The sequence below is a fragment of the Emys orbicularis genome, chromosome 7 (genome assembly GCF_028017835.1).
Source record: "Emys orbicularis isolate rEmyOrb1 chromosome 7, rEmyOrb1.hap1, whole genome shotgun sequence".
NCBI lineage: Eukaryota > Metazoa > Chordata > Testudines > Emydidae > Emys > Emys orbicularis.
Window position 1 is genome coordinate 16,343,015 of NC_088689.1, and position 12,449 is coordinate 16,355,463.

General features: G+C 44.4%; 1 protein-coding gene across 1 annotated transcript in view; it reads right to left on the reverse strand.

The window, feature by feature from the left end:
* Positions 1-3,316: 3,316 nt before the first annotated feature.
* The window catches only part of CACUL1 (CDK2 associated cullin domain 1), a 73,684-nt gene continuing 64,551 nt past the window's right edge, over positions 3,317-12,449 (reverse strand). Inside the window, exons 8-9 of the mRNA XM_065408180.1 lie at positions 10,283-10,326; positions 3,317-3,828 (exon numbers count right to left, since the gene is read on the reverse strand). Coding sequence (XP_065264252.1) covers positions 3,788-3,828; positions 10,283-10,326 — 85 coding nt within the window. The 3' untranslated portion in view covers positions 3,317-3,787. The remainder of the gene's footprint in view (positions 3,829-10,282; positions 10,327-12,449) is intronic.

Genomic DNA, 12,449 nt, shown 5'->3' on the forward strand with positions numbered 1-12,449 from the left:
TGAGTCAGGTCCAAAGTCTATACCGGAGTTGAGTGATAGCACCTGCACAATCTGGGCCACATACAGAACCACAGATTATTTCTGTGTTGAAAACTGCCTTAAACATTGTTTAGTCAAGAACTTCCTACAAACACAACTCTTAACAGTAATAAGATAAATATTTCAACTTTCAGAAGCAAGAAATGAAATTCATCTAAAAATATTTTAATATAGCAAGTTTGCCTAGAGAACCAGTGCGACATAGAAGAGGACACCCGATGTATAACCAAATTTACTGTTTAGTCTCATGGTAAGCAACAGATGCAAATTTACCACAAAGTTGTTATTTGGTTAGAGTTACTAGTGTAACTAGGACCATGCTGCTTGTAGTCATGGTTTTACAGCATCAATGCTCAAATTGGCTGAGTTAGTTTTACTGTAAGTAAAATTCAAGTTTACAAAGAAACAAAATAATTTAGCATATTATGCTATACTCCATTTCATGCTCAGCTCACAATGATAAAACCCTAGAAGACAAGATAAACAATACTTCAGCATTAGGTTAATAATGCCAAAACATACAGAAATTTTAATGCCAATTTACAACATAATACAATGCTTTACAAGGAGAGTTCTCATGTCCGCTGGCCAAACGAGAACGCCACATGGTGAAAAGCATTCAAGTACTGTTATAGTGCATATAATATTGTCCACACTAAGAGGAATGTTTTATTTTACCTTCTTATAGAATTATTGTTTCAAAAGTCTGTGTCCTAAGTGTAATGCAACAATAAAGGAGTAAATTAAAATCATTGCCTCAAATATGAGGCCTAAGTCCTACAAGTTATTTACAAACCCTAGATCAGTAAACCCTTTGTAAAAAAACAGAGCAAACTCGTAACGGCATGATAAAGCTGAGAGCTTGCACACTTTCGTATGAACTAGAATGGTACTGATGTAGTAAATCAACTAGTTGATGTATATATTCTTAATTCAAGAATATTTGCTGTCACAGTATACAGAGTAATTGTACAACTAAGGACAGTGTCAAAAGGTTTTTATTTTGAAATCTGATTTTTTTTTTTTAAACTGCTCTTGATAAAATTTTGGAACTTGGCAAAATTAAAATCAGTAGCCATTCTCTATCAGCATTTGTTACTTTCTCCACTGTGTTCACTCAAGGTAGGATTTACAAAAAACAATCGACATTGGCCTAACTCTTCTCCCAACGATAAAACTCCTATTGACTTCAGTCGAAACAGAGATACACCAAATGCTGAGTGCTTTTGAAAACCCTATCCTTGATGGTTTGTTTTTGATTACTGATTCAGAGCAATCTGGATCTCTTGGTAAACTGGGAGCAAGCAAACAATGTGTGTTTTAATACAGCTAAATGTAAACACGTAGGCCATACTTACATGATGGGAGAGACTATCCTGAGAAACAGTGATTCTGAAAAAGATTTGGGGGTCATGGTGGATATGCTGAACATGCGCTCCCAGTGTGGCCAAAAGAGCTAATGAAACCCTGGAATGCATACATCTCAAGTAGGACTAGAGAGGTTATTTTACCTCTGTATTTGGCACAGCTGTGACTGCTGCTGGAATACTGTGTCCAGCTTTGGTGCCCACAATTCAAGGACATAGATAAATTGGTGGGGGTTCAGAGAAGAGCCACAGGAATGATTAAAGGATTAGAAAATATGCCTTAAGATGATATAACTATTTAGATTAACAAAGGGAAGATCAAGGGGTGACTTGATCATAGTCTGAGTATCTACATGGGGAACAAATATTTAATAATGGGCTCTTTCATCTAGCAGAGAAAGGTACAACACCATCCAATGGCTGAAAGTTGAAGCTAGACAAATTCAGACTGGAAATAAGGAGTAAATTTTAAACAGTGAAACTAATTAAGCATTGGGACAATTTACCAAGGGTCATGGTGGATTCTCCATCTCTGAATTTTTAAATCAAGATTGGAAGTTATTCTAAAAGCTATGCTCTGGAAATTATTTTGGGGAAGTTCTATGGCCTGTCTTATACAGGAGGTCAGACTACATGATCATAATAGTCCCCTCTGGCCTTGGAATCTCTGATTCTCAATTTAAACATGAAGGGAATATAGTCTGTTTACAAAGCAAAGTTGGAAAGAAAAGAACTCTTTGTCACTGCCACATGTATATTTTGCTTTTTCCTGCAATCTATAGACAACTCATGCAAGCTCAGAGAATTTCTATACGAAAAGCTGTGTGTGGCAGAACTGTGAATACACTTCTGCCTCAGCTCAGAAAGGTTTCTGATATCACTAAGGTTTTTTTTTCTCTTAACTAAAGATAATAAAAGGAATCTGGAATCAAAACTACTTTTTCAAGTACATTTCTCTCCCTATTTAAATTAACTGGATTCGATTACCCATACTGCTGACTGAAACTCATCTCCTAACCATTACGATTATGACTACAGGTCCAGATTTACTGGACCAGCCCAACTGAGCTTGGCACAAGTCTAGAAGTGGCTGTATGCATGCACATATGCATTACATCACCTTGGTATCTCCCTGATCCTGAACAGTGCTGTGTTTCTTACACTTTGGCTGTTTGGATGCAGGGCCATATCCCTTTTCCCCAGTCACACTCACTATGCTGGTAGCCGTTCAGAGCCCCTCCGGCAGCCCTGCATGGGTTCTGTCATCCACTGACCAACTAAGGCAGGTTTAAGTCTGCTCAGTGCTGCCAGAGTGGCACATAGCATAATTTAACAGACTGGAGAACCTTGCTCATAATCCAACTCTCCGCTGCGGCAGCTAATGTTCCAAAATAACACACAACACAAAACATGGCATTGCATTCATTTTGGAGTTCACATTGATCTATTGTAATTACTATGGAGGCCAACAAACTCACCAGAAAAGGGAGGGGGCAGAGGGATGTTTCTACAAGAGTTGGTCCCACCATTAATACTAAACAAACACTTGAAAAACACAAAGTGGGAAGGGGGCCAAGTCACTATCAGTGACATTGTCAGGTTAAACTTTTTCTTCCTTTCTAAATTCATATCCTAGTAATGCAGGAGAAACTTGTGACTTTGCAGCATATTTGTTCACAACGTCACAAGCTTTTCCTTAAGAACACATTTTGCATTCACCAAATATGGTCTGTAAAGTTGCCAAGTGCACAAGCTGAAGGCACAGAGTCAAAAAACATACAAAAAAAAGAAAATAAGTTAGGAAAAAACAGATGGAAGAAACGAATCCGGAATCAAAAACTCATTGTCAGAATTATATTTAGAAGGGACCAACTCTTAAAGCTGCTGTCACTTTGTACTGAATAATAAATACTGCAAAGTAACAAATCTTTATTCTTATTATTTAAGTAAAAGCTTCAGAAAATACCTTGAAGTTTTAAAACTAATACACTGATGTGTTAATTAGTTTAAAGAATGTCCATAATAAAAAACAAGAGTGCAAAAAAGATTCTTCCATTCTAACATTTTTGGAGGAAGCTGCTGATTTTGGCTGCCAATTTTCACTTAGAAATTATCTGTTTTTCAAGGCGCATTCCTCACGGAATCAGAGAATAAGAACTTGCTGAGAGACCAAACCAAAGAGTCATGTCTTTCAAAGTTATCCCAAGTGTAGCAGCAACTGACATTTTATTACATAACGAAGAACGTCCAAACTCCTCTTCCAGGTACAACTTGTGACAGAGCTCCTGAATATCAGCAGACCCCAGCTGAGGCTCTGGATATCATCTGTGCTCCTCCAGTGTCTGTTCTGGCTAGGAATAAAAGCACATCCGGTATGTTCACTATCTGTAGCCTCTGGAGCTTGCACATGCTGATGAGCCATCTGAAATATACATAAAAGAGAAATGGTTAATCAGAAATCCTCATTATAACTTACACACTTCTGTAGCGCCCTTCATCCTGACAGATTATAAAGAACTGTGTATACAGTGAATCTGATATGCCAGCTCTATAGCCATTTCATCCACCATCCTTCTGCATAGAAGAATGGCAGCACAGAGCAATGCTGCATATCAGTCTAGAGAAGGAAATTAAGAAGGGCATATTCCACTGTTACTGGAAGAAATTGGGTAGACAGAATGCAGTCAAAATTCAACAAGAGCTGATGCTACTAACAGTTACCAAAAGATCCAAGGGATGTTTAGTGTCAAGTGATCAGGACCTTGCTTTTAAGTCTCACTGTAAAAGGTATGGTACTAGCCTCTCTCCTGTGCCAAAGCTCTACTGAGGTGAGGACACCAAAGACCTAGTTATCAATCCCTGATTCGGCAGGCCAGCTCCAGCCCTGACACAAGTTAGAGCAAGCTGTTGGGCAGCTCTAATTTGTGCCTTTGGGATAGGGTAGCCAGCAAAGAATTGTAGCAGAGCTCCACTTTCCTCCCTCCTTCCCTTCATATATCCCTTATGCAGGGGAGGGAATAAGGTGGGAAACTCAGGTATAGGGCCCAGATCTGATAGAGTTGTCTGTTGGTCATTTTGGGGCCAAATTATGGCCCCTTTACATGGGCTTAATGGTGCAAAGGGCTATAACTGTGAGAGAATCTGGCCCCCCATCTCCACGGACACTTTGTTGTCTCAGGGCTTGTCTACACTACAAAATTAGGTCGGATTTATAGAAGCCGGATTTATAGAAGCCGGTTTTATGCAGCCGACTGTGTGTGTCCCCACATAAAATGCTCTAAGTGCATGAAGTCGGCGGACCGCGTCCACAGTACCGAGGCTAGCGTCGACTTCCGGCGCATTGCACTATGGGTACCTATCCCACAGTTCCCGGAGTCTCCGGCGCCCATTGGAATTATGGGTTGAGATCGCAATGCCCGAATGATGCAAAGCAGTGCCGCGGGGGGTTCTGGGTACATTGCGTCACGCACCTCCCCCGCCGTCACAGCAACGGCAGACAATAGATTCGCGCCTTTTTACCTGGGTTACCTGTGCAGACAACATACCACGCCAAGCATGGAGCCCGCTCAGCTCAGCTCACCGTCACCATATGTCTTCCGGGTGCCGGCAAACGTGTGACTGCATTGCTAAACAGCAGCAGCAGATTACTGCCTTTTGGCGGTAGACGGTGCAGCATGAGTAGTAGCCTTCATCGGCGCTCGGGATGCTGGTAGCTGTGGGGCTGGCAGCCGTAGGGCTGCATTGCACCAGCCCCTTGCCTTTTGGCAGTAGATAGTTTATTACGACTGGTAACCGTCCTGTCAGTATTGTCTGCTGAGCATCCAGAAGAGGCCGAGGGCAATCTGGGTGCTCAGCAGATCTGAAAGAAGAGCTTTCCTCAGGTCTGAAAGCAAGTAAATTTAGAGGTTGCCTGAAATGCTCATAGATTATTGTAGCCTGAGCGCCTTTACCGAGCCTTCTGGCTACTGTACAGCAGCAACCCCTTGCCTTTAACCGTCCTCGTTGGACAATGATGGTTACCAGTCGTAGTATACTATTTGCTGCCAAGTATTGTCTGCTAAGCACCCAGAAAAGGCCGAGGGCGATCTGGGTGCTGGCAGACATGTGGCTGGCACACGTGGGGCTACATTGCTACACAGCAGCAACCCCTTGCCTTTAACCGTCCTCGTTGGACAATGATGTTTACCAGTCGTAGTATACTATTTGCTGCCAAGTATTGGCTGCCAAGCACCCAGAAAATGCCGAGGGCTATCAGTCATGCTGCACTGTCGTCTTAAGATGTAAAAAATAGATTTGTGTTTTATTCATTTCCTTCCCCCCTCCCTCCGTCAAATCAACGGCCCGCTAAACCCAGGCTTAGGAGTTCAATCTCTGGGGGGGGGGGCATTCTGTGTGACAGTTGTTTGTATTTCTCCCTGATGCACAGCCACCTTTCTTGATTTTAATTCCCTGTACCTGTACGCCATGTCGTCAGTCGCCCGCCCCTCCCTCCCTCCCTCCCTTCTTCCCCTGGTCTTTAGATACTAGTTTCGCGCCTTTTTTCAGACCAGACGCCATAGCTAGCACTGGGATCATGGAGCCCGCTCAGATCACCGCGGCAATTATGAGCACTATGAACACCACGCGCATTGTCCTGGAGTATATGCAGAGCCTGGACATGCCAAAGCAAAACCAGGAGGACCAGCTGAGGAGGAGGAGGCGATTGCAGCGCGGCGACGATAGTGATGAGGAAATTGACATGGACCTCTCACAAGGCACAGGCCCCAGCAATGTGGAAATCATGGTGTTACTGGGGCAGGTTCATGCCATGGAACGCCGATTCTGGGCCCGGGAAACAAGCACAGACTGGTGGGACCGCATCGTGTTGCAGGTCTGGGACGATTCCCAGTGGCTGCGAAACTTTCGCATGCGTAAGGGCACTTTCATGGAACTTTGTGACTTGCTTTCCCCTGCCCTGAAGCGCCAGAATACCAAGATGAGAGCAGCCCTCACAGTTGAGAAGCGAGTGGCAATAGCCCTGTGGAAGCTTGCAACGCCAGACAGCTACCGGTCAGTCGGGAATCAATTTGGAGTGGGCAAATCTACTGTGGGGGCTGCTGTGATCCAAGTTGCCAGGGCAATGAGAGGCCTGGTGATATCAAGGGTAGTGACTCTGGGAAACGTGCAGGACATAGTGGATGGCTTTGCTGCAATGGGATTCCCAAACTGTGGTGGGGCGATAGACGGAACCCATATCCCTATCTTGGCACCGGCGCACCAAGCCACCGAGTACATAAACCGCAAGGGGTACTTTTCAATGCTGCTGCAAGCCCTGGTGGATCACAAGGGACGTTTCACCGACATCAACGTGGGCTGGCCGGGAAGGGTACATGATGCTCGCGTCTTCAGGCACTCTCTTCTGTTTCGAAAGCTGGAGGAAGGGACTTTCTTCCCGGACCAGAAAATAACCATTGGGGATGTTGAAATGCCTATCGTGATCCTTGGGGACTCAGCCTACCCCTTAATGCCATGGCTCATGAAGCCATACACAGGCAGCCTGGACAGGAGTCAGGACCTGTTCAACTACAGGCTGAGCAAGTGCCGAATGGTGGTGGAATGTGCATTTGGGCGTTTAAAAGCGCGCTGGCGCAGCTTACTGACTCGCTGTGACCTCAGCGAAAAGAATATCCCCATTGTTATTGCTACTTGCTGTGCGCTCCACAATATCTGTGAGAGTAAGGGGGAGACATTTATGGCGGGGTGGGAGGTAGAGGCAAATCGCCTGGCCGCTGATTACGCGCAGCCAGACACCAGGTCGGTTAGAGCAGCACAGCAGGGCGCGGTGCGCATCAGAGAGGCTTTGAAAACTAGTTTTGTGACTGGGCAGGATATGGTGTGAAACTTCTGTTTGTTTCTCCTTGATGAAATCGCAGCCCCCCCCCCCCCCCACGCACCCGGTTAACTCTACTACCCTGTAAACCAAGCACCCCAACCTCCCCTCCCCTCCCCTCTTCAAGCACCACTTGCAGAGGCAATAAAGTCATTGTTACTTCACATTCATGCATTCTTTATTAATTGAGCACACAACTAGGGGGATAATTGCAAAGGTAGCCCGGGATGGGTGGGGGAGGAGGGAAGGAAAAGGACACACTGCACTTTAAAACTTTAAAACTTATTGCTGTGGAAATCATCTAGGGTGGAGTGATTGGGTGGCCGGAGGCCCCCCCACCATGTTCTTGGGCGTCTGGGTGAGGAGGCAATGGGACTTGGGGAGGAGGGCTGGTGGTTACAGAGGGGCTGTAGCGGCAGTCTCTGCTCCTGCTGTTGGTTACAGAGGGGCTGTAGCGGCGGTCTCTGCTCCTGCTGCCTTTCCTGCAGCTCAACCATACGCAGGAGCATATCACTTTGATGCTCCAGCAGCCGGAGCATCGACTCTTGCTTTCTGAGTACAAGCTGACGCCATTTCTCCTCTTCAGCCCGCGTTTCAGCACGCAACCTCTGCTCTTCAGCCCGCGACTTCTCCTCTTCAGCCCGCCACCTCTCCTCTCGCTCATATTGGGCTTTTTTAAAATCAGTCATTGACTGCCTCCACGCATTCTGCTGTGCTCTGTCAGCGTGGGAGGCAGTCTGTAGTTCAGTGAACATTTCGTCACGTGTCCTTCGCTTCCTTCTTCGAATATTCACTAGCCTCTGTGAAGGTGAAACATTTGCAGCTGGTGGAGGAGAAGGGAGAGTTGTTTAAAAAAGATACATTTTTGAGAACAATGGGTACACTCTTTCACGTTAGATTTTGCTGTTCACATCACACAGCACATGTGCTTTCGTTACAAGGTCGCATTTTTCCTCTTATATTGAGGGACTGCCGGTTTGGTGTGAGAGATCACTCACGCAGTGCCAGGCCACAGATTTCAGCTTGCAGGCAGCCATGGTAAGACACAGTCTTTGGGCTTTTTTAACCTTGTTAACAAGTGGGGATGGTTTAAAACAGTACTGCTCTCATTAACCATACCAAGCACCCGTTGGGTTGGCCATTTAAAATGGGTTTGCAATGTAAAAGGAGGGGCTGAGGTTTAAGGTTTAACATGCAGCACAAACCCAACTAACTCCCCTCCCCCACACACCCAATTCTCTGGGTTGGACACTTCACCCCTCCCCCCCACCGCGTGGTTAACAGCGGGGAATATTTCTGTTCAGCAGAGCAGGAAGGGGCACCTCTGAATGTCCCCTTAATAAAATCGCCCCATTTCAACCAGGTGACCGTGAATGATATCACTCTCCTGAGGATAACAAAGAGCGATAAGGAATGGATGTTGTCTGCATGCCAGCAAACACCGGGACCATACGCTGCCATGCTTTGTTATGCAATGATTCCAGACTACGTGCTACTGGCCTGGCGTGGTAAAGTGTCCTACCATGGCGGACGGGATAAGGCAGCCCTCCCCAGAAACCTTTTGCAAAGGCTTTGGGAGTACATGAAGGAGAGCTTTCTGGAGATGTCCCTGGAGGATTTCCGCTCCATCCCCATACACGTTAACAGACTTTTCCAGTAGCTGTACTGGCCGCGATTGCCAGGGCAAATTAATCATTAATCATTAAACACGCTTGTTTTTAAACCATGTGTAATATTTACAAAGGTACACTCACCAGAGGTCCCCTGTGTGCCCACAGGGTCTTGGGTGAGTTCGGGGGTTACTGGTTCCAGGTCCAGGGTGACAAACATATCCTGGCTGTTGGGGAAACTGGTTTCTCCGCTTCCTTGCTGCTGTGAGCTATCTATGATGTTCTCTCCATCCTCATCTTCCTCGTCCGCCGAACCCGCTTCCCTGTCTCCAGAGAGGGACTGATAGCACACGCTTGGGCTACTGGTGGCTGCACCCCCTAGAATGGCATGCAGCTCCTCGTAGTAGCGGCATGTTTGCGGCTCAGCCCCGGACCTTCCGTTTGCGTCTCTGGCTTTGTGGTAGGCTTGCCTTAGCTCCTTAATTTTCACGCGGCACTGCTGTGCGTCCCTGTTATGGCCTCTGTCCTTCATGGCCTTGGAGATCTTTTCTAATGTTTTGCCATTTCTTTTACTGTTTCGGAGTTCGGCCAGCACTGCTTCATCTCCCCAGATGGCGATCAGATCCCGTACCTCCCGTTCGGTCCAGGCTGGAGCTCTTTTGCGATCCTGAGACTGGGACTGGGACTCCATCACGGTTACCTGTGCTGATGAGCTCTGCATGGTCACCTGTGCTCTCCACGCTGAGCAAACAGGAAATGAAATTCAAACGTTCGCGGGGCTTTTCCTGTCTACCTGGCCAGTGCATCTGAGATGAGAGTGCTGTCCAGAGCGGTCACAATGAAGCACTGTGGGATAGCTCCCGGAGGCCACTAATGTCAAATTCCGTCCTCACTACCCAATTCCGACCCCCATAAGGCCGATTTTATCGCTAATCCCCTCGTCGAGGTGGTGTAAAGAAACCGGTTTAAAGGGCCCTTTAAGTCGAAAGAAAGGGCTTCGTCGTGTAAACGTGTCCAGGCTTAAGTCGACTTAACGCAGCTAAAGTCGACCTAAACTCGTAGTGTAGACCAGGCCTCAGAGGCAACACTGGGGGCCTTGTTAGAGTTGGTCCCATTAGCAGTGGTTATGTGGAAGACAGCAACACATTGGAGTGCAGGTTCTGATCACTCCCAGACCTCAGAGACCCACCCTTTTCTCTGTATTCAAGCAGTCCACATGAAAAGGAATCATTCCTCCCCCTGCTGGAGAGTTACACCTTTATATACTTGGAAAATGATATTGTCTCCACCTGCTGGTTGAGAGACCCATAACCCAATTAGCACAGAAAATCAAAGACAGTTTTATTCTTTTTATTTTTTTTAAACTAGACAATGAACAATAGCGGATTCTTACTTACTGTAAGTTAATTCTTCTCCAGCTCTCTTGCGTGACTGGTCACCTCTGGGAAAGAATGGGGAGAAAAGAATGGTCACTGAAACAGACAGAAAACCAGTGTGGAGACCAATGACAGCAAAGTCACCACATTTAATTTATAAAAGAAAAACTTGGACATTTAGCAGAAATTAAACAGTATGCAAATATGCTAATGACAACAACTGTCGAAGTATATGATTAGGGGAAAAACCCACACCAGAATCAATACACCTGATACAATAAAAAGTGTGATCGGACAATCACATAGTTTAGTTACTCTATCCTTTTCTTTAAAATTGATTTTAAAAATAATTCTGATGATAAATAAAAAGCTCATCCTCTGGATTTAAATAAAACTATTTAATGTCTGATTTGAGACTAGACTGTAGTTGAGTAATTTGTCGTAAAACAAATTCCTTATACCAGTTTTATAAAGCTATTTTAGAAGATCTGAAAGATTTTTAGATTTAGCAGTTGCCGAAATCATCTTATTCTTCTGATCTACTGAGTCCAAATACAATTCTTCTAAAAAGAGGATTTTTAAAAAACAATTTGTGTGAAATCCTGGCTCCACTGAAGTCAACAGCAACACTCTCATTCACTTCAAAAGGGTTAGGATTTCGTCACCCCTTTGACTTTACTGACTAGTATGTGCAGAAAACTCTACTACTTTGTAGTTTTATTTGAAGTTAGATGGCAATAGCTGACCACTATGAGGCAAGAGAGATGTCTCAGTGTTATTTATTTTCTTTATGCTAGCCAGAATCTGACACTTCTCTGCTAGCAGACAATCCGGATCAGGCATTCACGTGACACAACAGGAAGCAGTCAACCACTTTAATAAAAGGTTTCAGAGTAGCAGCCGTGTTAGTCTGTATCCGCAAAAAGAACAGGAGTACTTGTGGCACCTTAGAGACTAACAAATTTATTAGAGCATAAGCTTTCGTGGGCTACAACCCACTTATGCATCCGAAGAAGTGGGTTGTAGCCCACGAAAGCTTATGCTCTAATAAATTTGTTAGTCTCTAAGGTGCCACAAGTACTCCTGTTCTTTTCACTTTAATAAAATCCATCCTCTTTGAGGCTAAGCCTGCAGTGTGCACTTTGTTTAAGGTCATTAATGCAAGAATCACCATTGAGTGATTAGGTAACTCCCCCACCATCTTCAGTTGCACTAGTCATTTGATTATCACTGCTGAAAACTTTCTAGAGGGGTGCCTCTCATGTAATTAGTGCTGCTGAAGATTCTTCAATGCAGTCTCCTTGTGGTTAATTTTGGTGTGAGATGTGGAGCAGTGAAGATGTCAACAATCCACTGCATTTACAGAAAGTCTCATTTAGGAAATAGGAATGTTGTTTTGACTTCATAATTTATATATCAGGCTGCTAAAACTGATGGCTTTTCAATCTATATTTAATAAATGAGTTAATCTGTCATTTTAAGTACTAAACAGCACCCCAGAAGCTTAGTCTAACTGCAGGAAATTATCTCCATCCCAGTGCACATTCTTTTGAAACTCAGCTGAATTTTAGCAACTCTAGAATTAATTTAGCAGAATAACTGTTTCATCAGCATGAATGTAAATTACATAAGCAAATAACATATACAATTAAATTAGAGAGGAACTAATATGGAACTTTGCAGCTCCAATCACTAATTGAATATAAGCCTATAGTTCTCAATATAAAAGCCTAAGACAACTTAATTTTTTATTTACTATATAGTTCTGAGTGTGTGTGGTTTCTCATAGTGCATTTGACCAAAGGCTGCTCAAAAGACATCTTGAGGATCATCCACCCTTTTTTGTTCAAGGTCAGGGGTCGGCAACCTTTCAGAAGTGGTGTGCCGAGCCTTCATTTATTCACTCTAATTTAAGGTTTTCTGTGCCAGTAATACATTTTAACGTTTTTAGAAGGTCTCTTTCTAGAAGTCTATAATATATAACTAAACTATTGTTGTATGTAAAGTAAATAAGGTTTTTAAAATGTTTAAGAAGCTTCATTTAAAATTAAATTAAAATGCAAAGGCCCCCGGACCACTGGCCAGGACCCAGGCAGTGTGAGTGCCACTGAAAATCAGCTTGCGTGCCGCCTTCGGCACGCATGCCATAGGTTGCCTACCCCTGTTCTAGGTTCTACCATCCCCCCTT